Source organism: Eretmochelys imbricata, chromosome 5, assembly GCF_965152235.1.
Source record: "Eretmochelys imbricata isolate rEreImb1 chromosome 5, rEreImb1.hap1, whole genome shotgun sequence".
In the NCBI taxonomy this organism is placed as follows: domain Eukaryota; kingdom Metazoa; phylum Chordata; order Testudines; family Cheloniidae; genus Eretmochelys; species Eretmochelys imbricata.
Genome location: NC_135576.1, coordinates 97,696,393 through 97,722,643, shown reverse-complemented (window position 1 = coordinate 97,722,643; position 26,251 = coordinate 97,696,393). Strand labels below are relative to the sequence as shown.

Below are 26,251 nucleotides of genomic sequence, written 5' to 3'. Positions count from 1 at the left end.
CTTTAATCATTTTTGTTGCTCTTCTCTGGACTTTCGCCAATTTGTCCACATCTTTCCTGAAATGTGGCACCCAGAACTGGACACAATACTCCAGTTGAGGCCCAATCAGCACGGAGTAGAGTAGAAGAATTACTTCTGGTGTCTTGCCTACACCACTCCGGCTAATACATCCCAGAACGATGTTTGCCCTTTTTTGCTAAAGTGTTACACTTTTGACTCATATTTAACTTGTGATCCCCAAATCCTTTTCTGTAGTACTCCTTCCTAGGCAGTCATTTCCCATTTTGTATGTGTGCAACAGATTGTTCCTTCCTAAGTGGAGTGCTTTGCATTTGTCCTTATTGAATTTCATCCTGTTTACTTCAGACCATTTCTCCAGTTTGTCCAGATCATTTTGAATTTTAATCCTCTCCTGCAAAGTACTTGAAACCCCTCCAAGCTTGGTATTATCCTCAAACTTTATAAATGTTCTCTCTATGCCATTCTCTAAATCATTGATGAAATTATTGAACAGAATTGGACCCAGAACTGATCCCTGCGGGACCCCACTTGGTAAGCTTGACTGTGAACCACTGATAACTACTCTCTGGAATGGTTTTCCAACCAGTTATACACCCACCTGATATAATTTCCATCTAGGTTGTATTTCCCTACTTTGCTTATGAGAAGGTCATGTGAGACAGTGTCAAAAGCTTTACTAAAGATATACCTTCTCCCCCTACCCACAAGGCTTGTTTACCCTGTCAAAGAAAGCTATTAGGTTGGTTTGACATGATTTGTTCTTGACAAATCCATGCTGACTGTTACTTATCACCTTATTATCTCCTAGGTGTTTGCCAATTGATTGCTTGATTATTTGCTCCATTATCTTTCCCCCTACTGAAGTTAAGATGACTGGTCTGTAATTCTCCAGGTTGTCCTTATTCCCCTTTTTATTGACTGGCACTGTATTTGCCCTTTTCCAGTCCTCTGGAATCTCACCCATCTTCCATGACTTTTCAAAGATAATACTAAAATTATGTTACAGTTTTATTTGTACTTTAATTTTACATCAACTGTGAAATGTCCATTACTTTCAAATGGGAGTTGCATTTTTATTCATTGTGACCTATTCCGGGCATGGGATTCTTCTGGGAACCATGTGCTGGGTCACTAGCCCCATTCACTAAATCGAGATTCTGAAACACAGACAGGTATATCTAAAAATACTTTAAAAAATCATTGTAAAATGTCTACATTGTATACAGTCTTCTTTTGTGAAAATTTATTTAGCTTGATAAGGCATTAATAGCTATTCATCAGAAATATCCTTTAAAGTCTTAGTTACCGTACAGATGATAACGCCCAGTATAGATGCCACGGATAAGTTTAAACCTTTTTCATTACCCAGTATTGAAATTAACTTGGGAAAAGTGCTCTAGGGATACAGCTTATAGGCTAGATTTGTTGTTTGTCTATAATATGCTATTTAAGTGTTCTCAAATCACAACAACATGTAAAATAAAGATGAAAAGAGAATATGATCATGAATATCACTGTGCATATATAAAAGTGCAAAATACTTGTGATGAGAGTTGTGGCAAAATTTGAGAATGGTCTTATCATAAAGTAAGCTTTATATTTCACAGGGAGAAAGGCCTTCCAGTAATGAGCTAAGTTACCAACAAATCCCCTATGAAGCAAACTTGGCTTAACATCACAAGGACTTGAGTGGGAGCCTAGCCACTGTTCAGCCCTAATTATAGCACAAGATAGCTTTACCGAAGGTAGCTTTGGAGCATGCAATAGACAGTGTCAAGGTGGCCATGACCAGGAAAATTGTCAACTGTGAGTTTTAGCTGATTTGTATTTTGTGTTGCAAAGCAATCCTAGACAAGGCGGCACTAGGCCAAAAAGAAAGAGTAATTCACCTCATAATAACTTGAAACACATGGCATCACAATCAGCAGAGAACAAAGCAGGCTATGCAATCACTGAGGTTTAATTTAGCACGCAGAAGAAGCAGTTTAATAAATGTAGTTAAATCAAATTGAGCAGCAGGAGACAGGTGGTTCTTTTGGTGGGCTGGTAACAGAATAGAATTCATTCTGAGAACCCATGTGAGTGATCCTTCAGTTATTTTTGGTAAATAAATGGACCTGGACTGAATTGTTTTGCCATTAAAACCCACGTCTGTTTCAAGTTACATTAGTAGGACAAGTATGTAAAAATAGACCAGGATAATTAACTGATACTGTGTCTATGTACAGTTTTTTTCTCTCCTGTAATGAAATAAGCTCCTTTTTCTTTTCCTTAGCTTAAAGATGCCTGGACACTCAGAATATCACAGTATAAATGTTACCTTTATAATGACCCTCAATAAGTAGGATTGTGAACTTTATCTTTGTAAAAAGTAATAAAAATAAAAATCAAGTTTGGATAGAGACCAAGCATGACATGTATCAGCCCAAAAGAAAACTATTTTGCAACATTAACTAGAATGGTCATTATACTGCAAATTAATGTGTTTTTACTGTACAGGTTTGCATGGACAGCATGTGTGACTATCTAACCCTTACCAAACAAAGACATCTATATTTTAAACCTAGAAAATCAGCAAAGCAAACCATATAATGCATGATGAAATGCCTGAGTTAGAACTTCAGACCTTGCTGCCCCCCATCTAGCATAGCTCAGGGGATGGGTGGACATGAAGTTACTTTTAAGACACCTTTATCCCCGTCTACCCATCCTGGGGCCACTGAGTGCTTGTCCAGTCCCAGTGCGCATTTAGGTCCATTACAGCATCTGGGAATCAGATGATGTGCAACTTAAGGTCCTTTATATTGGCCAGGAATCAACCACACCCAGTGGTTCCTAGCACTGATTCTCTTTTCTGCAGCTATGCATAGGGTGACCAGATGTTCCAATTTTATAGGGACAGTCCCGATATTTGGGGCTTTGTCTTTTATAGGTGCCTATTACCCCACCCCATCCTGAGTTTTCACACTTTCTCTCGTCACCCTAGCTAGGCACCTGTGTGCTGGGATATAGGACAGGATGGCATACAAGCTGAGGATTCTCCTATATTGAGGGAGACCAGTTAAGGTAGATTTCTGGCTGTTTTGTGGCACAAAGGGTAAAGAACAGGTCAGAGGCAAAACCTATGCCTTTGTCTTGTTACAATTTTCTACTTAAATGGAGCTACTAGTGGAACTGTATGGGAAACTAACGTTAGAACGTATAAAGGCTGCCTTTCATAGGAGCTGAAAAGTTCAATGCGCTGGACAAGCAGTGCCAATTGCAAATACTAACATAAAAGCTCAGAGTCAACATAAACAGGACTAGGTATTTCAGGTCCTCTGCAACAAGGGCCTGGGATGATTCTCCCCTCCCCAGTTCAATCCGATCTAGTGACTGTTTTAATGAATAACTACAGATCAATAAATGTTAGAATTAACTGGGGTACAATGCTAATCTTAACTGATTTAGCATCAAGAGGGTCATTACCAGAGAAAATAGGTGACATAGTAAAAAACAGTTTATGAAATCATCAATTACAATAAATGCTCACGTGTCCCAGACCAACAGGAGCCACTTTAGCAGTAAATAAAAAGATCATGTGACCAATGTTTTCAGTTACGGCAGCTCCAGCTCCAGAGCCACGTGGGGATAAAAGTCTTCGTTTAATCATAAAGCGTTTGATTCTTGATTTCAGTGGAAGGTTTCTTCACATAAGTATTCAGAATCAGGGCCTAAACTGCTATTATTTTTTTATTATTATTATTATTAATATAATAGTAGTACCTAGAGGCCTCAACTGAAACCAGGGTCCAATTGTGCTAGGCGTGGTGCAAACAGAGAGAGAGACAATTCTTGTCCCAAAATGCTTACAGTCAAAATGGACAAGGCAGACAAAGGGTGTGCGGGGAAAGAGGCAAAATATATGAACAAAGTCACACAGCTGGTCAGTGGCAGAACTGAACAGCTCATAGCTCTCAATTAAATACTCTGACCCCATGATCAAGCTACCTCCCCTGTTCTTTCCTACCTAAATCTTTCCTATTTACAATAATAATCTTTCACACCGTATATACTTGTTTCCCTAAACCTGAATCTTAAACCATCTCTTGTTGTCATTGCTAAAACTTTTATATTCGTGATGCATAGACTAATCAGCCTGTTGTGAAGAATCTTTTGTATTGAGTAACTGTATCCTCCTGGTTCTCAAGGTATTCTGCATCTGGTGTTGTGACTGACACCAGTCATAAAAATACCACTGTATTCTATACAATAACAGGAACAGTAGTATCACCATTGCAAATTCTAGTGTTTTGGACCACTGCTGTAGAATAGTGTGTGTGTGTGTTTTTAAATTCAGGAAGTTGTCTTTCCAGCAATATTTTATTTTTTCCCTGGCTAGTAGGCCAGAAACAAAGCATATGTAGAAAGGCACTGATAAGCTCCAGAGACCAGGATTTCAAAGGTATTTTTAGTGGAGTTAGGTGTCTCATCTGTTTAGGCACTTTTGAAAATCCCACTAGGCACCTATCTGCATCCTTAGGCAACCAAATACCTTTGAAAATCTGGCCCTAGGAGATCATCCTGAAGTTCTATTCCATTGTGTTGGTGTCATGTTATTTATATTCCTTCAATATAAATGTATAATCTTTGGTAAATGGTGTCTTGGCTTCTGTTTTTTAAATCATGTCAATGAAGTGAATGCTAGTCTGTAATCTTGAAAAATTACGGACATGATAAAATAGGTATTAATATAGAATAAAGAAAAATCTGATATTTTTGTGTCTTAACCACTCGTGAAACTGCTCAAGTAATCTTGTCTCAAAGTAAGAAGACAAGAAGATTGACTGATCTGTCTTTTCATCACTGCAAATGTTTTCATAGGTCATTTCGGCTCTTCAGTAGCTTCTTATTTTATATTCTTGCGCTGGATGTATGGAATAAATATGATTCTCTTTGGATTGACATTTGGCCTTGTAATGGTGCCTGAGGTGAGAATGGGTGATTTGGGATTTTTTTAAATTGCATGTCTTATTTCTATAGGAGAATAAAATGTCACTGAGAAATGTTGCTTAAAACTTTTACCTTTGTTACTAGAACACTTAGGGCAAGATCCCTACCAATGCTCCAGCTCCTTTAGGCCATGAAAAGAGACAGAATGGTGTAAATCAGACCTAAATGCCCTGGTTCTGCCCAGGGGCGAATTCCTGACACAGGCATTGCAGAAGACAGCTATAAGGCTGCCTCCCAAGAACTTAACACTCCCTGGCATGGAGGGGAGGGGGACATGGCAGAGAAGGGCTGAGCATGAGACAAGTGTGCGGAGCAGGGCTGCATCTTCCAGTGCTGGGGATATTCCAGGCAGTGCTGCGACTCTTAGGGCAGTCCAAGAAGTCTGTCTAAATTACATCAGGGGCATCGCCACTCTATACCTGGAGCAGCACAGGATTGGCAGTGGAGAAGGGTGGGGAGCACAAAGTGGTTTAAAGCTACCTTAGCCCCCATCCCCTGGACTGTGAGTTCTGTGCTGCACTTCTAATAGTATGTCTGCACTTTGAGCTGGAGGTATTATTATGAAGAGACATACCCCATGCCAGCTGGGATGAAGAGCTAAAAATAAGACGTAGCCACAGCAGCGCAAGGAGCAGGCACAGCTAGCCAGCCCACATATGTACCTAGGATCTTGAATGGGATTGTACTCAGGGCAGCTAGTCTCTCCCCCTACTCAGGCTGCCATGGCTAGACTCCATTTTTAGAGTGCTAGCTTGCTTAGAGCTAGCCTGTGGTACATGTCTCCTCAAGCTGGAAATTATACCTCTAGCTCAAAGTATAGACATATCCTTAGACATGCAGCACAGAATCTCATCCGTAAGGTGGAATTCAACCCAAATTGAAATTATCCCATGCAAAGGACGAGTATAAGACTTAAGCAGGGCTCAAAATAGGACTTAAATGGAATTTAAGTGGTACATAGGTCTTGGGCTGGCCCCTAAATTTCTGCCATAGAGAATATCCTCTTGATTATACTTACTTCCAGTGTGTACATGTAAGTGAGTGCAGCAGATAACATCAAGCCCACAAAATTTATTTAGGAGATGACATTTTCCAAATATTTTCCAATGGATGGACCAAATTCTGCTTTCATTAGGGTAGAGTAATTGAAGCCAATTGAGTTACTTTGGATCTACACCACCTTAAGAGCCTGGTTCTGTTCCCATTGAAGTCAAGAGAAAAACTGCCAGTGACTGCAGTGCAACAATATCAAGACCCAAGTGAGAGCAGAATCTGGCTTAGTACTTTCAGTGGTTGTGCAAACATCTCACCAGAGGCTCCGATACTTTCAGAATCCTAGCTGTCATCATCTGAAAACTATATGCATGTAATGACCCAATATATTTTCTATTAACAAAAGCAACAAAAGCAATAGCACAAGAAAATGAATTTGCATCACTGAAAGAACTCACTGATCTGATGAATATTTTTAACCTCTTTATCGCTGCTGAATATAAGAGGTACAGCTTAACATTCCATTGGTTTTTAGTAGACTACCATTTAATAAAAAATTGGCATGGAATACTTCAGTAATAGCGTCAATCATGATAAAAGGCGTGAAGGCAGAGGATTTGGAGAGGTGGATTGCTATCAGTAGGCAGTTAAGGAGAACATAAAGCAAAATCTCCAGTGCAGTTGGTTGCATCCGCATTTTATACTTCTGGTTGTTGGTGTTGTGTTTTGAGCTGTTATCTACATTCATCATATTTTGGCTACAGGTACTGATGGGGAAACCATATGGCACGTTACCTAGAAAAACTGTCCCGAGAGGTGAAGAAAGAACTGCTATGAATTTTGCAACTTTGTGGGACTTTAGTGTAAGTGTGCATTATTGCAATACTGCATATTATCATGACTCTTTTGGCTCTAAAAGGCTTTGATTTCAGTGCTCAGTGCTTCACTGTTCAATTTCAGTAGTTTAATATGAACTGTCAGGAGATCATTCAGATGGATAGAAATCAATTCAAATCCTCTTTTCATTAATTCTGAGTATAGATGTTTCTTGATCTAAAAACAGAACGTATGAATATTCCATGTCCATTACTGTGTCTTTAGGAATAAAAAAGGAGAGGAATTTGGGAATAAGAGTCTAGACTGATTTAGTCTCTGGTAATTCCATTTCCTTCAGTAGAGTTGGACTCTGGATGAATTTGACCCTCTGTGATTATATGCATTTAGATTTCAAATTGGTGATGCTGTGTAAGTTCCATATAAGACAAAACCTAATACTTTAGGCCTTTTTTAAAAGATAGACTAGAAGCAAAATTCTGGTTTTTAAATATGCAAATATTTTAGCTATAGTGGGATGGATGGCTGAATCCCTTATTGTTTCTTTGAAGCTCATCGTATCCTAAAGAGATGAACCTCCTCAACTGAAAGTCTGAAGGTAGACTTCTAAATACCGTACAATACTTTTATTTATTGAAACAATATTTTCACCACCTTTCACACAGGGGAAACTTTTGTAAACATGAAATAAATTTAAGATGACTGTATGGAGGATAAATTCCATATTACGAGTCCAGAAAATGGTTGTAAGGCAATGAAAGTCTCCGCATTGTCTGTCAGGCAGCTGCAGAGGTCATTGTAAGGGATTTTGTACAAACAAAAAAGGTGGAATAATCCAGTTATAGGCATTCTACAGATTAATGGGAACAGCATTCAGATAATGGTGACTTTGACTGAAGCTTCTGCACAATCTCCCTTCTACATTTAGGCCTCAATCCTTAAAATCTTTATGAACATGCTTAACTTTAAACACTTGTTATGGATTTCAGCAAAGGTAGGTATGATAGAATATGTGGGAAGTGAAACTGGGACTCTGTTTCTTTGGACAATTTACAGCCAGACATGGCAAACTCAGTAGAACAGTTCATTCTCTTCATACTCATAAGCACTAGGAAAAGTTTTAAAAATTACTCAGAGGAAGAAGGAGTTAAAGTCTCCTTGGTTTGGACTGCTGATGCCAGGAAGGGTGATGAGGGCTGTGGGCAGTGTTCCATCCCTCACCCTAGGGAGTTCTGCCAGCTGGGGGCAGCTGTAAATTCTGGAGCATCCTAGGAGCCATGCAGACAGAGGCTGTGGTAGGGATTCACTGAATTAGCTCAGCCCTTGGCCATTCCTCCCATCAAGCATTGCCCACTTTCAAGCATGTGCTGGCTGCCTAGAGAGGGCCCCTGCCTTGTGCCACTTCAGTCCCAGCCTTACCTCTGGCTCATGGCTTATTCCTCTGGTACAGTGCCTGGAACAGTGGTGGGCAACCTGTGGCCTGCTGGCTGCATGCAGTCCATCAGGGTAATCAGATTGCAGGCCGTGAGACATTTTGCCGACATTGGCCATCTGCAGGCACAACCCCCCACACCTGCCAGTGGCCGTGGTTCACCATCCTGGCCAATGGGAGCTGCGGGGGGCTGTGCCTGTGGACGGTCAATGTCAGCAAAATGTCTCGCGGCCCGCAATCAGAGTATCCTGATGGGCTGCACCACTGGCCTGGAATGAACTCTGTCATAAATGAACTCTTTCGTTTACTTCTTTGGACAGTTTCAGCCTGGTAGCAAGCCACCTAGAAGAGATGTTTATACAATTGTATGGAGAAGGTGAAAGAGAGAACACTTGAGAGAAAAGAGATGGCAGCAGGAGAAGGGAAGCTCCTAGTAATTGAGAAAGAAATGGAATCTGGCCTCTCTGAAAGAGAAAGATTAGCAAATAGAATGAAGGCTTGATAACTGCAGAGTACCAGGTAGCACAAGAAGCAAATGGGAGGTAGAGAAAAACAGTTGGCTATAAAAGCAAAGAAAGAGATAGTGAAAGACATGGACCCCAAGAAGTAGTGGGGAAGACAGAACTTTGACAAATGAAATATCAGGCCACAGAACATTCCCAAGGGACAATGAAACCTTTATCCAGACAAGGATGGGAGTGGGGACTATATAGCTGAGATAATTTTAGAGGCAAAAATAATTTTTTCAGATCCAAAATAAAATGATAATCTAATGTGTACATTTAAGCAAACATTTTTTTTTGTATTCTGAGTAATTTCCCAATAATATTTTTCAAAAATAATAAAAAGGGCTCTAAAATGTCTAGCAAAACATGTCTAGGAGGAAATTGTGCCTGTCCCGCTCACCCGTGGGAATGTGGCTATTTTCATCCTGCAGAAATTGCTAAATTGCTGTTGCCTTTTGTATTTTAATCTTGAATTGAATGTTTTATATTTGTATATAATCTACAGATCAGACCCTACTCCACAGCAATCAGAATCTCAAGGCTCATTATAATCATGCATGCAACTAAAGAGAATATGCTTATCTGTCTTGTGTTAGGCTGTGGGAAGGGTGTAGAGGGAGACCCTATATTTATGGCTATTGCTTCACAGCTAAAAATATATCAGGCTTCACAGTTAAATACAGTGGGCAAAGCCCAGGAAACAACATTCTCAATTATTCACAGTGTAGGGCTCAGCTAAAAGCTTTAAAACACCTACGACAACACTGACTTAGCAGAGCATGGTGACTTTAAAGCTATTTTAATATGTAGTGTGATCTAAACAGCCATCCAGAAATGTATGAGGCTGTGTACAACTACAGATTAGACAACCCAAGCCCAGCATAAATTCTTACATGAAATTACACCATTTCTTATTAGAAGTATAGTAACTAAAGACAAACCTTCTCACTTTTCAGAGTAGCAGCCATGTTAGTCTGTATTCGCAAAAAGAAAAGGAGTACTTGTGGCACCTTAGACACTAACAAATTTATTTGAGCATAAGCTTTCTGAGCTGTAGCTCACGAAAGCTTATGCTCAAATAAATTTGTTAGTCTCTAAGGTGCCACAAGTACTCCTTTTCTTCTCACTTTTGGTGCTCTACAAATAAATAATAATATTCCCTTTAGCCTAGAATCAGAAGCCTAATATTGTCTCTCCTGCATGCATATCTCTACAGCTGTTCTGATACCAATACAAATAAGGGGATAGGTCGATTACAAAACCAAGAAATCTGTGAATATTACCTTTAGTTGCCATATATTAATATTTCATTTTCACGTTCACAAGAATTGCAAATGAGGTTCTGAAGACTGTGTGCGACTCATTTCAGACATTTTAAAAGCTCCAATAAATCAAATGCATAGTTTGTGATTACACAAAACAGAAGGATGTTCATCTATAGACATTATAATCTATGAATGGATTAATTTTAGGAAATACCAGCAGCTAAACAGAAGGAAAGTAAATGGACCTTTTAATTTAGGAGGACGAAAGAACTTCGCATTAGCACTGTCAGTTCATAATCAGCACATCTCAGATTCATCAGCAGTATATTGATAAATTACACTTTGGCATGCTGAACTCTAGTGTTTGATTTGAGTTAATTGGGCCCATTTGGAGCTTCGCTGCTGCTCTGCATGTGCTATGCTGTTCATCAAAGTGGTTTAAATACACTGCTCTCCTACAGGGGTAAGTTCTTATTCGAACCAAAATGGTCTTTGATCAGGCTAAGCCGACTACCTTGATTACTTTCAGACTCCAGCAATTGGCTATTAAATTGTTTTGAAAAAACAACAATTCAAGCCAATAGAAACTTCATTCATATGATTTTTTTAAAGAAATGCAAATTTCTCAATACCAACCTAATAATTTCTTTTATAAACTGTAGATACAAGAATCATTTCAGTATCCAATGAAACCCAGCTATCTGCTGAATGAAATTTATCAACTGTTAACCAGCACACAGCAACACTACCCAGTACTTTAGGACAGAAGTGAAGAATTTTATACCAAACTTGACTGGAGGAAATTTTAAGAACATGGAATATAAGTAACCAAACTTTCTGTTTTGTTGAAAAGCCACTTTCTGTTAAAACACACATAGAACCAACCAAAAAACCACTTGGATGAAAAAGCTTTCAGCTGCTATGTTGTAGATGAAGTGTTCAACCTATAAAATACCTGACAGGTTATGGACCTGACAATCAACATGAGGATCTGAAAAAAGATTTCTTTAAAGGCTCCAAAATAGAGCTGTTCTGAATTCTCACAGAATAGTCAGGCCCTAGCTGCCAGGTTTACCCTAGTGATGTCTGAGGATGTCATGAAGACATAAAAATGAATGTCTCTTTGGTATTCACTGCTTTTGGTGAAGTTTCGTGACGTGTGTATGTATGTATGTATATAACAGGCTAGTTAAGCTGTTACCTGCCATGTACTTTTCAGGGCCTTGCACAGTATTCTGTGCTCTTTTACGGCTATTACAACAACCAGAGAACAATTGGATGGCTGAAGTTCAGGATGCCTCTTTCCTATTTCCTTGTGGGAGTTGGGACCATTGCCTATAGCTACATGGTTGTCATCCGAACGTAAGTTCCTTCTGTCTTTAGGGAAGTAAAGAATGAATTAAAATAAATGCAATTCTCTTCACAAAGGATGCACTATCAGAAATGATAATGTAGCAGTTTTAATAGCAGGATTGATGCAGTGTTGGTGGGGCAAAGCTGCAAGGAAATGCTGGACTATGTTAAAACCATTTTATAATTTCTTAGGCCAGTATTTATTTATTTGTACCAGAAAGCATGTCTCAGTCTGGCAGAGGTGGGGAAAAAAATCTTTACTGAAGTAACATAACACTTTCCCTCTGCACCTTAAAGGTGTAAAATGAATGTATAATGCAAGGAACAAAGCTGTCAACCCCTCCTTTGATAATAGTCTGCATCTAGCACAATGTCAGATAACATCCAGGCCATGCAGTTGTTCCTCTTTTAATCATACCTGATGTGAAGTAAATTAAAAGAAAAAAGGAAGAAGAGGAAAACACCTGGCCAAAAATTCAGCTGTATAAGTCACAGTGAGCAGTAAATGATTCTCAGCATGACTATAGTGGTTAGTTCACATTTGCACAGTGGTGTAGCAGAATTAATACCATTGGTCATGGTAAAATATTAGTGTCCTATGGCAGACAAAGTAGTCTCCAGTTGTGCTTTCTCCATTAAATTATATTTAGAGCACAATACTAAAAAGAGTAGGAAGAATATGGGTAAGTGGACAAAAGGAAAGGGAGGCTAGATAGGTTAGTGCATTAAACACTAGTACACTTCCACCTCTGGAATTCTGGGTTTAAATCCTGGCTTAGATCCAGAGTGAAAATGAGTTTGGTTGTCTTATTTTAGGGCCAAATTCATTACTGGTATAAACTGGGGCTACTCCATTGGTGGTATGCCAGTGGCGATTTGATCCATAGTACCTATTTGATCACACTAGAAAACCCCTTAACATAAGAAAGATCAATAACTGAACAAGCATACTGAAGTGTTTCTTTAGAACAAGCTCAGGATTGGAAAAGTCAGACCATCGCAAGTCAGGATTATCCGGCGCTCTAGTACAGCTGGGTAGTAGAAACTCACACACATCCTTCATGTGCTGTATCAGGCTGTTTGTTTTTCACTTTCACAAACACTAGATTAACTCAAACAATACATGGTTTCTTAGATAAGGTAAGCAGCATTCCCAAACAAAAAAAAATGGCCTCATTCTTTTTGTTTAAAATAATGTGTGTGTGTGGAGAAAGAACAAAACACTTTGATGCAGCAGGCATAGTTTTTGACCTAGAACAGCCTTTAAAAATGTTTCTTTGATGGTATATTCCTGAAGATTAGAAGATTCTTCTCTCTGAATCCTCTCAGGGAATTATATTTGAGTGGCTGTCAACCAGAAAAAAGAATCCTTGTAACACAGAATCTCTGAGGACAAAACAAAGGGAATATCCTTGGAGAAGCATATACCATATGTGCTAAATTTCCATCTGGACACAGATACTAGTGCTGATCCACATTTAGGTAACCCTATATAATCTTTTGTTTAAGGCCATTTTTTCATTGCAATACAATAAGCACAGAAATTAAAACCTAGTGTCATTAGGGTTGTTGTTTTTGCTGGTGGTTGAAGGCAGACAAGAGAGAAAGAGGAGTTGACTATTAAGTTTATAGAAACCATTTTGAGTTAGGGCACAAAACAGCAACTCCTTCACTCACCAGCCCAACACTAAGTGGAAAAATCCACAGCCTTAAGGTTGCAGAATTCACATATTTAAGATAATTTTAGTTTCAAACTCTTAAGGAGTTTCCAGTGCATCATGCAGTTGGGGCCAGATTTGCCTGTCCAAGGAGTGGGCAGGAGATATGGCTGCCCATACCTACAACTATTCTGAAATCCATAGGCATTCTTTGCAGTTCTTGGGGCTGGGCATTCACCCTGGCCCAGAAGCTCTATGTTACTCTCTGGGCTCCCTGTCTCCATACAAGAAGGGCTCCATCTGGATTGGATGGTCAGGAATCAAATTACAGAAAGGTAGGTGTGATAGATTCAAGAAATTGACACAAGGAAGATGTTGGATTTGTGGAGACTCTTGTGCCTTCCCTCATTCCTCTTTTTCTTCTCTGTAATGGTAAACAGTGGGTATATATATCCACTATCTAGTTGCTGCTTGCTTTAATAATGACCATGCAGTGTTTTTATATTCTTTAAATGCTTGTGGAACATAATACTGGAGAGTATTTTCCCAGATGATTTCCAAAGGAAAAGGGGATGATGAGGACAAGAGGTGTCAGAAAAGGTATTCACAGCAGGTTATTTTCATGCAACTTCAAATGACTAGCAGAGACAGTACACTGAGAAATCTGTGCCTAAGATACATATATGGTAACAGACTCAAAATTGGCTGCCTGGACTCACATGTAATATAATGCATACAGATACAAAACAGTAATTGCACACACAAAATATGCATTTTAATATCCAAATTCCCATGGTACATTGGCCAACTGCATGTTGGACCAAATCCTTCCATCCTACATACACCCCATACACTGAGTTGTTCACCAACTTTCTTTTTGGGAACTGGGGAGAATGAATCCTCCCACAACGTCTCAGAGAAGCAGCAGGGCAGAAGCTTCACAAGGCCCATTCAGAAGCCCTTTGTGCTATTAGTATCTTCTACCACTCCCACCCGCGGTATCAACTCCAGAACAGCTCAGCTGCCAGAGACAACTCCGTCCCCACGGATGAGAAAGCAGGAATGCTGTATAGCAGACACAATTAGCCTGGGTTAATGCATATATGCTTTCTTGTGCATCTTAGGAGTTTTGTGGTTCACATTGTTTATTATTAATAATATGATTCTGCTCCGCAGCATAACCTTAAAATAGAAATTGTTTTCCCTGAGCATGAAATTAATGAAAGTATCCAAGGCTAAATTTATCATTCCCTAGTAATGTATCCCTTCCTTGTGCTTAATGATCTGAATTAAGTAATAAAATATACAGCAACCTGACCATCAACATTAAAAGGCTGATAAACCTTGAAATAGGGAAGTTAGCAGTCCAAGGTGAAGTCAAGCCACTTAAAAAACAATTTGATATTGGTGGATGCTATTATAAATCCAGTTATACGCACATCACAGACTAGCAGTATAAAAGAAAGCAGCATTTGTGATTTGTTTATTCGGTGCAACCAGATTTTTTTTCCTGGCTAGTTATTAGAATTTATTTTTCTCTTTGTCACACCTAGGATCTGATCAGCAGCATTGTAGTGTGTTCTATAGGGTTCGGTTTAAGATAACTTAATCCCTCCCTCTTGATATTTTGTTTCCTGCTGAGTTTCTCATCCAACTGAATTTCTCCGATGTGCTATTGAAGAAACAAATAAGAAATTCTATGGTGAGAAAATGAATTGACTCCACTGGATGTGATCTATCCATCATTTCTTCATCATCATGGGATTGGAGTGCATTTCTTGGATTCGGGATGACACGGCATGATATTCTATGACATTAGTAGGAACATTTGAAAATCTAAATCACTTAACAGAGCCAGCTGCTTCCTTCTAACCCTGGGTTCTTTGTGCATCTTTTTGGCCTTTACAGAATGGCAAGGAATGCAAATGAGGAAGGTGGTGGGGATGATACAAGTTTTAATTTCAGCTGGAAAATGTTCACTAGCTGGGATTACCTGATCGGCAATCCTGAAACAGCAGATAATAAGTTTGCCTCAATCACAACGAGCTTTAAGGTAAGATATAGCTCACTAGAGAGTGGGAACCTGATTCTCCCTTCACACCAAAGTCAGTCGGTCAGTGAAAATATATCACTGTTAAACCAGCATGAGAGTGGAACTGTGGTATCCAGGCTCTTTCCTTCTCGGACTGCAGGGAAGCAGTCCTGATAGCAACGGCTGTGTGCTGTGGGATTGCTGTACATGTACTTGCAAAATGATTCCTGTGCAAAACATGTTTCCCTTCTTCTCCTCCTCACTATTCCTAGCTTCCAGTTTCTATGGTGCTTTTATTTTAAAAAAAAATGTTTTGTTTGAAAAATGCTGGTGACATTTTGCAGCACTGACATCATCATATTCTCTTGCTGCTCTGAAGAGATACCATTAGACAGCAATGTCATTGCCACAAGGGCCCATTTGGCATGTCAAAAAAAAAATTGATTCAGAAGTTTGACGCCACACCTTCATCTCAGGAAGAAAAACAAGGTCACTTTGTGTTTTCTCACAACAACAAATGTTTTATTTTCAAGTGAACAGGGAAACACAGCCCAGTTCCCTGTGCAGTGCAGCACATTCACCGACTGGACTCTAGACTTAGGGCTGTCTGGTGGACTTCAGTAATCTCTGGGGTGCTCGTGGGTGTGGGAGGGGTAGTGCAACAGCCGCATTGGCTGGAGGCACTCTGCCTGGGGAGTGCTGAGGCAGGCACCTTAGGACACTAGGGGGAGTGAATTCAGGAACCGCTTCTACCACGCACTTCATTTTGGAGATGCAGCATGCATCTCCTCCATTGCTGGTGTGGAGAGTGCAGGAGGCTAGGGCTGTGTTAAGGAATTGGAGAGACAAGAGCTCCACTAATTCCACACTACTCAGCCAGCCACACCCTCTGTGCTTTCTGGAGTACTGTCCAGGGTGCTAATAATCCCCTCCACCTTATGCATAAAGGGCATCTCTCCCCCATGCAAGTAATTTCACTGGAAGTTACTCAGGTCCTGTGGGTGGAGAATAAGGCCCAAGGAGCTCAAGCAACAGTGGCTCTTTGTGCAGATTCCCACGGGGGCTAGAGGGCTGTGAAGGTCTGCCTATGTCCTCGCCTCACATTCTCCTACACCTACACCGGGGCAGCCAGGAACCGGCATGAAAAGAGTGAAAATCACTTGAGAGAGAGAGAGAGTAAAGTTCTTGATGGATATCACATGATGCAACCATCCTACCTTCATTTCTATAAACAGGCTGGGAACTGAACAGTCAAAGGGTGAATTCCTGGCCTCACTGAGCTCAGTAGGACTTTTGCCATTGACTTCAAAGGGGTCAGAACTCCCCCAAGAATTTCTGCTCTCTCATTTTCCTTATGTAATAGACAAAAGTGGAGTAAAGAAAGCAGAGCCACATAGAGTTATTAAAAGGCAATAATCCAGCTGCCCTACTGGGTGATTGATACATTTATGTACAGTAAAGTAAGAAGCTGTAACTAAACTCTCCCTCCACAAGAACATCTTGGTGACAGTGTGAGCTCTTTCTGCTGATGAAGCTAGGAAGGGATGGGGGTAGGGTTAGTTACTCAAGAGCCCCGAAATTCATCTGCACTCTACACAGAGTAATGTTGTGCAAATGTTTCATTTCAAAATCTGAAATCATCCAGCCTTGGTCTAGTCTTGGGTTCCTTTACAGTCCCCCTGAATTTCAGACCCTCAAAATGAAACCTTGCTGTCTCTGGAGAGACACATTTTTCAAGTTTCCCAGTTCCTTAACAAAAAGATTTCTGACAACTGGTCATACACTTATCCTTCTGGGTCTCCAAACTCTCAGCACCTTATGAATTCATAGTCAGTGCTGGCTTTGTTTTGAATTACAGCTTTGGCACGTGAGTTCAGGTGTAAGAGAATCTCAAAATGAAACTCAATGGGGACAAAACCATAGAAAATGAGCCTGATGATACCCATGCAAGCCAAATCCAGCAATGCCCCCCAGATTTTGATACAATGTCACCTTCTTAAGAAACCTGATGCCCAGGAGTAAAGTCCATTCATCACAACTCATTGAAAAAGACTGTTATTTAGCAGCTGCACAGACAATATAGAGCCTGATGCTTTTCATGCTGCTCACTTACAGCTACACTTTTGTTTCCAATAAGTGCAGGAAGCTATTGTGGAGGAGCAGGAGAACCGAAAAGAAGAAAACATTCACCTAACCCGATTCCTGAGAGTTCTTGCTAACTTCCTGGCCCTGTGCACACTGGCCGGGAGTGGTTACCTCATCTATTTTGTTGTGAGGAGATCCCAGAAGTTTGCCCTGGAGGGCCTGGATAACTATGGCTGGTGGGAGAGAAATGAAGTTAGTCCCAGCACATTTTATGAAATAGATGTGGTTTGAAGCCACAGGTCTCTCTCTCTCTCTCTCTGCTCTCCATGGTGCTTTTTTTTCTGGTAGTCTTCTAATTAGGGCTTGGATGGTAAATGTGTAACAAGGGATTTCCCTTTTTTTTCTCTGTTTCCCATATTCATTAAGACAGTCATGTTTTGTTTTGCTTTTCAAAATGGCTTTTCACACCGAGCTCCCCCACTTCAATTCCAGCCCTGACTATAAACTCCTCCATGCCTAAACCTGGCTAATTTCTTGTACACATTCAAAGCAACTAGTGACAGGGCCTCACCTACTTTATTAATACAGCCTGTTAATGGCACTGTGCGGGTTAGCCAGAAAGATGGATGGGGTTGAATATTAACACTAACATTTCTGTTTTAAGCCTTTGTTATTGGTTTCTGCAGCTAAATACAAGCAAAAAGAGAAGTCAGAAATCACAGTTTCAAGCAAAATGAAAGTAAATTCAAGGACATAGGAGAGTTCCATTAAGTCTTTGGTTAAACATGATTTGTAACATTCACAAACACACACACACAAGTCTGGGTCTAACAAATGGAGCGCACTTCCCCACAGTACAGACCAAATAAAATTTGGGCCTGATTGCCCTCTTGCTTACACTGATTCTATATTGGTGTAACTCCACTGTCTTTACTGTTACTCCTGATTTACACTGGTATATGTGAGATTAAAATAACATATTTTGTTATAGGTAGCTGAGGCAAAAATTTTGTTCTGCCACAAAAAGGGAAGAGCATCAATTGGTGCTCTATAGCATTTACTCTATATAATGTTGCCTGGCTTAACTCACAGGTCACATTCACACAACAGCACCTGACCTAGCAAGGAATTGTAAACTATGATTTATTAAGAAGGTTCAGTACCTCATTACAGTAAACCTCTCACTGACTCCATTGGGAGAATTTTCAGAGCAAGGGGTGATTAAGGAGTGATGAACAAGACGCTGTATTAGGCACAAATGATATACAATACTCATCACTTTCCTTGTAAAAAAAGGGTGAGACAGATTCTGTCTTGCAATCCAAACTTTTAACACCAGTCTGGTGGTACAGAGAGGCCAAAGGGTACAAAGCTTCCCTGGTACAATGGGTCCCCAGCTGGGCAGAACCAGTAACTATGCCATCCATCCTGGCAGCCCCCAGCAAAGTGGGGGTAGGGCATGGCCGAGTATTACTGTGCTTCTGCTATTCTCCACTGGCACAAGCCAGGCCCAGTGCAGAACTGTCCTCAGAAGTAGTGAGATCACAATTGGCTCCTTTTATGGGCTGTAGCAATTGGATTACGCACAACTGAGAATCTAGCCCATTCTTTGGAAAAGAAAAAAAGTAGACATTGATTTGTGGTGGGAGACAATGTTGCCTAGTGGATAGTGCACTGGACTGAAATTCAGTTGACTTGTGATCTACTCCTGTCAATGGCTTGCTGGGTGATGTGGGTAAGTTATTTTACTGCTTTGTGCCTCAGTTTCCCCATTGGTAAAATGGGGATAATAATCCTTACCTCCGTTGTTAAATGCTTGGCTATCTACTGATGCAAAGCCCTACATAAAATAATAATATATAATTTGGTAGAAAATATGTAATGGGAAGAAAATTCACATCCATAAATTCTCTCTTTCTATCGGTTTGTCTTTATCTTAAGTACTTGCAGAGTGTCCATACTACCTAAGCAATAAAGCTACTTAACAAAAGGCATATAATAAAAGCATAAAGAACATGTGGAAAGACAGACTGATTCAGCCAAAACAGAGTCAGTAATAACACTTGAAAGAGAAGGAGGTCTTGTTATATTAAAAGTCTTTCCAGCAGCAAAAAACAGATTTTACATTTAAGATCTTGCAAGCTCAAACACAATGGATTTTTGCAAAAAAAAATACCTTCCAACTTATTTAAGAGCTACCAGCAGTGTGGATAGAGTAGATCACTGCATTTATATTTAAGGTATCAAGTCAACTTTCAGTCTTCATTCTAGACATCTCAAGGTTTTGCTACTATAAAATATAAATCTTCCTCCTAATTAATTTTTAAAAAATTGATACAATATTTACGTGGAAAATAGACCTTTATTACTGCCTTCAGTAGTAGGGAATATTAGACAAGGCTATTACTATTGCATTCAGCAAGAATGGAAAGAGTGATTTATATTTACTAAACAGTTTATTCTTAAACTTATAATTTAAACAGCAAGCGATCAGCATTCAATATTCATTGCTGGCATGATTTACGATGCTGGGGGCTTGTGTTTAGACTTCACCGCAGTCACAGCACTACTTACAAGATTCATAACCTCACTTAGCAGTGGGAAAATCAGAGCTGCTTGTGCAGCTGTTATTTTCTAGCCCTCAGAGTGCCCTGGAAAGGGTTGCTCTCCAGAATAGTTGACTTCTCAGCGAGGGGAAAGGATGTGTTTGGAGGTACAGTTTGCACATTAGTTAGTGGGTACCTGGTGATTATTGTTCCATATGTACCTTTACTCCCAGCTTTATAGGTGGACATTACTTTTCTAGGTCACTTCCTGCTCCTTGCAGATTTTTAGTGATTGGCAAAAATCCAGCAGTTATGGAGAAGCTGAATATTGGATAGGGTGGGTATCAGGGTTAATTCACTAGTGCACATGCACCTCTAGGAATGGAGCACCTGATTTCCCACTACATTACATTCTTGTTATGCCAGTGTAATTCCACTTAAACTACTGCAGTTACCCCAATGTAATATTGGTGTGAACAATATGGGAGAATCTGCCCCAGTGTCTGACCCTGAAGCAGAGCAAATGTGCAGGGTGAAGCATTGCTCTCTCCAGACAAGTATATTAGATGTAACTGAATTTGAGTTTTTGAAGAAAGTTTTCAATGAAATTATGAATTTCAATAAAAAAAGTGAAAAAAAATTCAAAGACATTTACTTGAAAAGGTTGGCATTTTCCAGACAGCTAGAGAGGGCTTTTTTAAAGAAAAATTTTTGGTGAACAATTACATTCTGCCTACCTAAATCTCTTTTTGCATTTTTAATTGCACACCATATTCTTCACTTTCTGACTTAAATAGTCATAGTGTTGCTGTGTATTGTTTTATGACTTACACCTTCCATCCCACAAATGGCTGTTTTTCATTGATGGTTGTAATTAGCTAGAAGGATATTGCAGAACAAGACGGGGTTCAGAGACAGGAAACAAGAATGACTAGGGGCATGGAAAAACACGGACATGCAAAGAGATTGAAAAGAATGGGATATTTTACCTTAGAAAAGAGGTTAATAAATGGGGACATGATAAAAGTATTTAAAATAATGAATGGTAGAGAGAAGGAAGTTCAGAAACTTCTGTTTGTTTACCCTGTCTCATAATAGAGAAACAAAGGAACAGTCAATGGAATTGAAAGGTGGTAAATTAAAACTGACAGAAGGGAATACTTTTTCACATAAAACACATAATTGGACTTTGGAATTTATTGCCACAGAATGATATTGAGGTCAGATTTAGCATGATTTAAAAAGAGGGACTGGACATCTATGTGATTAACAAGAGTACACAGTTATGATAATAAACATTAAAAAGAGGGAAGAATTTTGGAAGGGATATAAATCCTCATACTTTAGGGTTTAAACCAACCTCAGATTATTAGTGGTTACAATGAGATTCCATTGGTGCCAGATTATCCTGTAACTGCCTATTGGGGAGTTGCTTACACCCCCTTTGGAGCATCAGGTGCAGAACACTGTCAGAGACAGGATGCTGGACAAGACTGGCCACAAGTCTGATCCAATATGGTAATTCCAATCTACCTATCACCTGTGTTTGCATGTGTTTCTCTATCTATAGAGATTAGTTCATTGATTCTGTACTGACTCAGAGGAGCGTAAAGTTTCTTAAGCACTTCTGAGATTCTCTTAGATAGTCTATTATTATCAACATGCCTGTTTTGTTCAATAGCAACATCACCAATAAACAGTAAGGACACCTAACAATAATGTAAAATGATAAGAACCAATGTTCAGATTTCTATCAAATTTAGCTATACCAATAGGTAAGCACCTAAGAACCATCATCTGTTAAATAAATAGCATACAGTGGTAAATAGATTTCGCCTTCTTCAATTATAAAGCCAGAAACTGCAAGGGATGGCAGCTACATACTTATTGTTTGTTCAGTTTTAACAAGTAAATGTGATTTCTTTATGCTAGAATTAGTTATTTAAATAGCGATAATTAAACACCTTTAATTAAACAGTTTTGAAATTCTATCATCATAAAAGCTCCAGCTATTCATAGAGTTTACATTGTGCTACAAGCTCCATACAGAATGTGCTACTGGTTGTCTATAAATATGAAAATCCAGTAATTAGCACTCATTAAAATAAAAAAACAGAAAAGCAGCAAATAGAAATGCCATTTATTTCTTATTTCTCATTGATGAAACTCTACGAGACACCAATGCTCTGTAGTTGCAAATGCCAGAGGGTAATTTTTCTTGCCTGCATAGTCCCTTTCTCGTGTCACATTACGTGTGAAAACAGAAGTGTAACCTCAGCTTTCTACCCTTTGTTATTAGGATGTTGTAAATTTATTATATTTTGTTTAAGTTTTGGAAAGGTAGGTACAGAAGAGGTTACATTTCAGGGAATTCCCAAGATATGTGGGAAAAACCAAACAAAAGAACAAAAATCTACTTCACCTACACTCCAGCAACCAACTCCTTATGAGTCCAAATGGAATTAGATTCAGTTTGTGGAATATATAATCCATACCGAGTTTCAAAATTATTAGCAGATAGCTTTATGCTCTAGGACCATTCAACACAATACACTTCCATACAGTTATATAGATAAGTTAATACAGTTACAGAATGCTAATCACAAAAGGTAGAAAGGAGAGGACAGACTGGATTTGCACCTGCAATGTGGACAATCAATTACAGATAATTTAAGGGCTATATAAAGGCCCAGATACTGAGTTAGTGGTGCATTGTTCTAAAAATACCTCATTTTGTTTAAACCTAGATCCCTTTGGCAATCTATTCACCTTAACACACAAGAGGGGTGGATGTAACATGAAAAATTATTGGAAATGGGAAAATCCCTCAGATCTGATACAGAATTAGGCCTGAAAATAGGTGCCATTTAGAATAAAGTAACTAATGTTTTATTATCCCTTCAGTGCTAGTGGTTAAAAAGAACTTTAAAAACAGATATTAAGAAAAGTTCCTCAATTATCCATTTACAGTAGATTACAGCTGATTTTTCCCCACCTCCATCCCCCATATAAACATCGTATGTGAACTCCCACAATAAGTTTTGTTTATGCACTGGGTGAAATGCCAGCTAAAATGGCAGGGGAAGAGCAAAATCCCAGGACTCATCTCTAACTTTTTCTTATGTGATTCTTTGCAGGTGAACATGGTCATGTCTCTCTTGGGAATGTTCTGTCCGACTTTATTTGATGTAATCAGTTCTCTGGAAAATTACCACCCTCGAATAGCTCTGAGATGGCAATTGGGGCGCATCTTTGCTCTCTTCTTGGGCAATCTATACACATTCATCATTGCCCTGATGGATGAGATCAATCTCAAGGCAAGCTAACCAGGAAGTCTTCCATCACCATTGAATGTGTTTTTTTAAAAACTTCTAATGGCTGAAGTCAAGGTTTCACAAGATGGGACTGTGACCTACAGGGAGACCGTTAAGGTGTTAAGAGGTTGTGACTACAGCTGGGCAGGAATTTTTCAATAAAAAAAAGTTTTTTCATCAGAAAAATGCTGATTTGTTGAACCTGAAACTTATTGGTAAAAAAGAGTTGGTTTAAACAATTTCCTCAACTCAAAAAAAAAATTGAAAAAAAAATTCTGAAATTGTCAAAATATTTCATTTTGACATTTTCAGAACACAAATCTCTCATTTGAACTGACTTCATGTTAAGAACATTAAGCTAGTTATAGTCAAAAATTTAAAGAAATGGTCAAAATCAAAACAAAACATTTTGATTGATGCAAACCTAATTATTTTTCATTTTTATTTTGCAATTGTTTCCCCAAGATCTTTACTTTTCATCGTGATTCAGGATTTTTTTTTTTTTCAAAATCTCAAAGAAATTCACAGGATAGGTAACTTTTCCGCACCTCCCCACCACCAGCTCTAGCAGCGACCACTCCACCATGCCCATGTTGTTCCCTTCCAGTTAAAGGGAGGGAACTTCTAGGGTGTTGGGAAGGTCTAGGAATGGGAAAGATTGAGAACCACTGAGTTAAGTTCATACAGCTGATCTGTTGTTTAGTAAAAACACATCTGGGATTTCTTTTTCCAGCTGGAAGAAGAGAAGATAGTGAAGTATAACATGACAATATGGGAAGCCAGCCTCTACAATGGTACGATATCAGAAAATGCCACTGCTCCTCCAATACAGGTGGATCCTGCAGACATCCCTAGAGGGCCATGTTGGGAAACAATGGTAGGGCAGGTAATGCAATTCGTTTAGGATAATAGTGAATCTCTCAGAGGATTTTACATCAGCACTACTCTTTGTTTCTGTTGTCACCTGGCATTTCCCTAAAGTAGGAAAAGACCTGGAGATCGGGGGAAGACAGGGTCCCGTGTCACTCCTTAGCTAATGGGCAGAGAAATGCTTATTCCTTTTTTGAATCCTCTGAGGCCCTCACTGTTCCTGTTGACCTCACACATTGACTATAGCTTGTAATGGTGACTGGAAACATTTCTTTTCTCCTCTGTTTTTCTATCCTCTTGGCCTTCTCTCTGTCTTATACAGCATATTTAGCACTCATGAAAGGTGATGAATTTACCATGTGGAAGATGACTGGCACCATTTTGATTGGAATTCTGATCACCCAAAACCAATTTGTGACAGCAAAATTAGTGTGCCGAAAGATACATCCTGTGTAATTCAACAAGACAAGTCTTACAAAATTGTGAATAGCCATCACTGCATTTAAGAAGTTATTTCTCCATATTTTATGGAACAGGTGCAATTGCTGCAATTTAAGACTGTTGGCAGTTTCAGGCAGCACAGTTTAGTGATGGATGTACCTAGCAGTTCTGTTTGATTCTGTTGAACATACATATTCATCTTCAGTATCCATGTTCTATGTGGCTTCTGTGATCTCCCCGCAGCCTGTTTTCTTCCTTTTGACCAAGTCTTATCCTCTCTCTCTCTTAACTTCCACCTTTTTCCTCTCTCTGAGACCAAATCCTCCATTGAATCCTGGCTTTTGATGCTCGAGTCACACTGCCAATTTCCCCATCTGGAAATCAGGATCTTCACTGGGAAATCTTACAGTCCTTTCAGAAAGCCCAGTGGAGATGTCACCGGTTGGGGGCAGCTAGCCTGGAAGACACTAACAGTTTAGCAGACTCTCTGCTGGACGCACTGGTGCAGAATTACAAGCTGTAGAACTCAATCTGTTGTGTGCCTCAGAGGAACAAAGGTTTTAGTTCAGCAGCGCTTGAGACCAATCAGTGACAGTGACTGACTTTCTGGAAACCACAATAATAGGACCAAAAATTGAGGGAAGAGTAGGTCTGGGGTGAGGCCTGATAAGTGGTGAAGCATCTACTGGGGCCTCCCAGAGGGATGTGGGCATGGAGCAACTTTTATGTTGAGATTTTCCATCTTCCTCCCTCTCCAACTCCTGTGGGAATTGGCGGGAGGAAAGAGAGGATGTTCCACCCTACATGTTTGAATGCTTAGTGTCGGGGTAAAAAGGGGACTTAGGATATCATCTACGGGACTGGATTACACTCTGGCAGTCCCAGTTGGTAGTGGTCACTTAGCAGGCTGTTATTCACCATGTTACAGCAGTCCCAGCATGTTACAGCAGTACAGCTTTAACATGCTGGGGGTCAATTTGGCCCCTGGCAATCCCCAGGGATCAGTAGGGATAGTAAAGGGGCTGAAAGTTCCCCTCTCTTCTAAAATGTGCTGAACACATCTGGGGATGTCTCCCAGTATTGTTTGTTTATTACTAAACTTTCTCTTAAAAGAAAACATTGCATCAACAGGAATTTGTGCGACTGACAATCTCTGACACTATGACAACATACATCACAATTATAATTGGGGATTTCCTGAGAGCTGTCTTTGTCAGGTTTTTCAATTACTGCTGGTGCTGGGACTTGGAGTATGGATTTGTAAGTATCTCTCTCTCTCTCTCTCTCAATTCCATTGTCAGATTATCACTTGACGTGTTGGTAGTAATTTGTATTTTAATCTTGAGCATCCCAAGTTCAGGGAAGACAAGACCCATCATCTTCAAAATCCCTGAACAACATTAAATATTATCTTTTCTCCTCTCCTTTTGTCTCTCTTGCTACTTTGCTTTGTTTATACACATTTACATTTTAAAGGATCTAATCTATATCCTACTGAAGTCACTGGAAAGGCTTCTGTGAGCTGTAGATCAGGCTTTAAATGGTTTCTTTTATGACTAAGCCAGCCAGTGGGATGGGGGAAAAACATCAAAGAACTGGTTTTAGATATGCTAGAAATTGTTTTAGTTGGAACACTGTTTTAACTAAGATTAATCATGATCATAGAACATTCACCTGATTTAATCAGTGACTCAATTTGTTTGGTGACAGGTGTATTCGGAATATCTAGAATGAAAGCCTGTGGCTTCATTTAAGTCTTTTGTAAAATCCCATGGACTTCCATGGAGCAATGATTTCATCCTTAGTCTGTATAATGTTTTCTAAGGCCAGCTCTTTCCTGGTTTCACTATCCAACAATAGAAAGCATTCAGAATTGAACTTGATGTAAACTTAATTCTATGTCTACACT

General features: G+C 39.5%; 1 protein-coding gene across 1 annotated transcript in view; it reads left to right on the top strand.

Moving 5' to 3' along the window:
* Positions 1–26,251, top strand: part of TMC1 (transmembrane channel like 1) — a 79,664-nt gene that overhangs the window by 39,884 nt on the left and 13,529 nt on the right. Inside the window, exons 7-14 of the mRNA XM_077818029.1 lie at positions 4,885–4,991; positions 6,771–6,869; positions 11,263–11,405; positions 14,963–15,107; positions 17,229–17,423; positions 22,855–23,034; positions 23,765–23,917; positions 25,474–25,602. Coding sequence (XP_077674155.1) covers positions 4,885–4,991; positions 6,771–6,869; positions 11,263–11,405; positions 14,963–15,107; positions 17,229–17,423; positions 22,855–23,034; positions 23,765–23,917; positions 25,474–25,602 — 1,151 coding nt within the window. The remainder of the gene's footprint in view (positions 1–4,884; positions 4,992–6,770; positions 6,870–11,262; positions 11,406–14,962; positions 15,108–17,228; positions 17,424–22,854; positions 23,035–23,764; positions 23,918–25,473; positions 25,603–26,251) is intronic.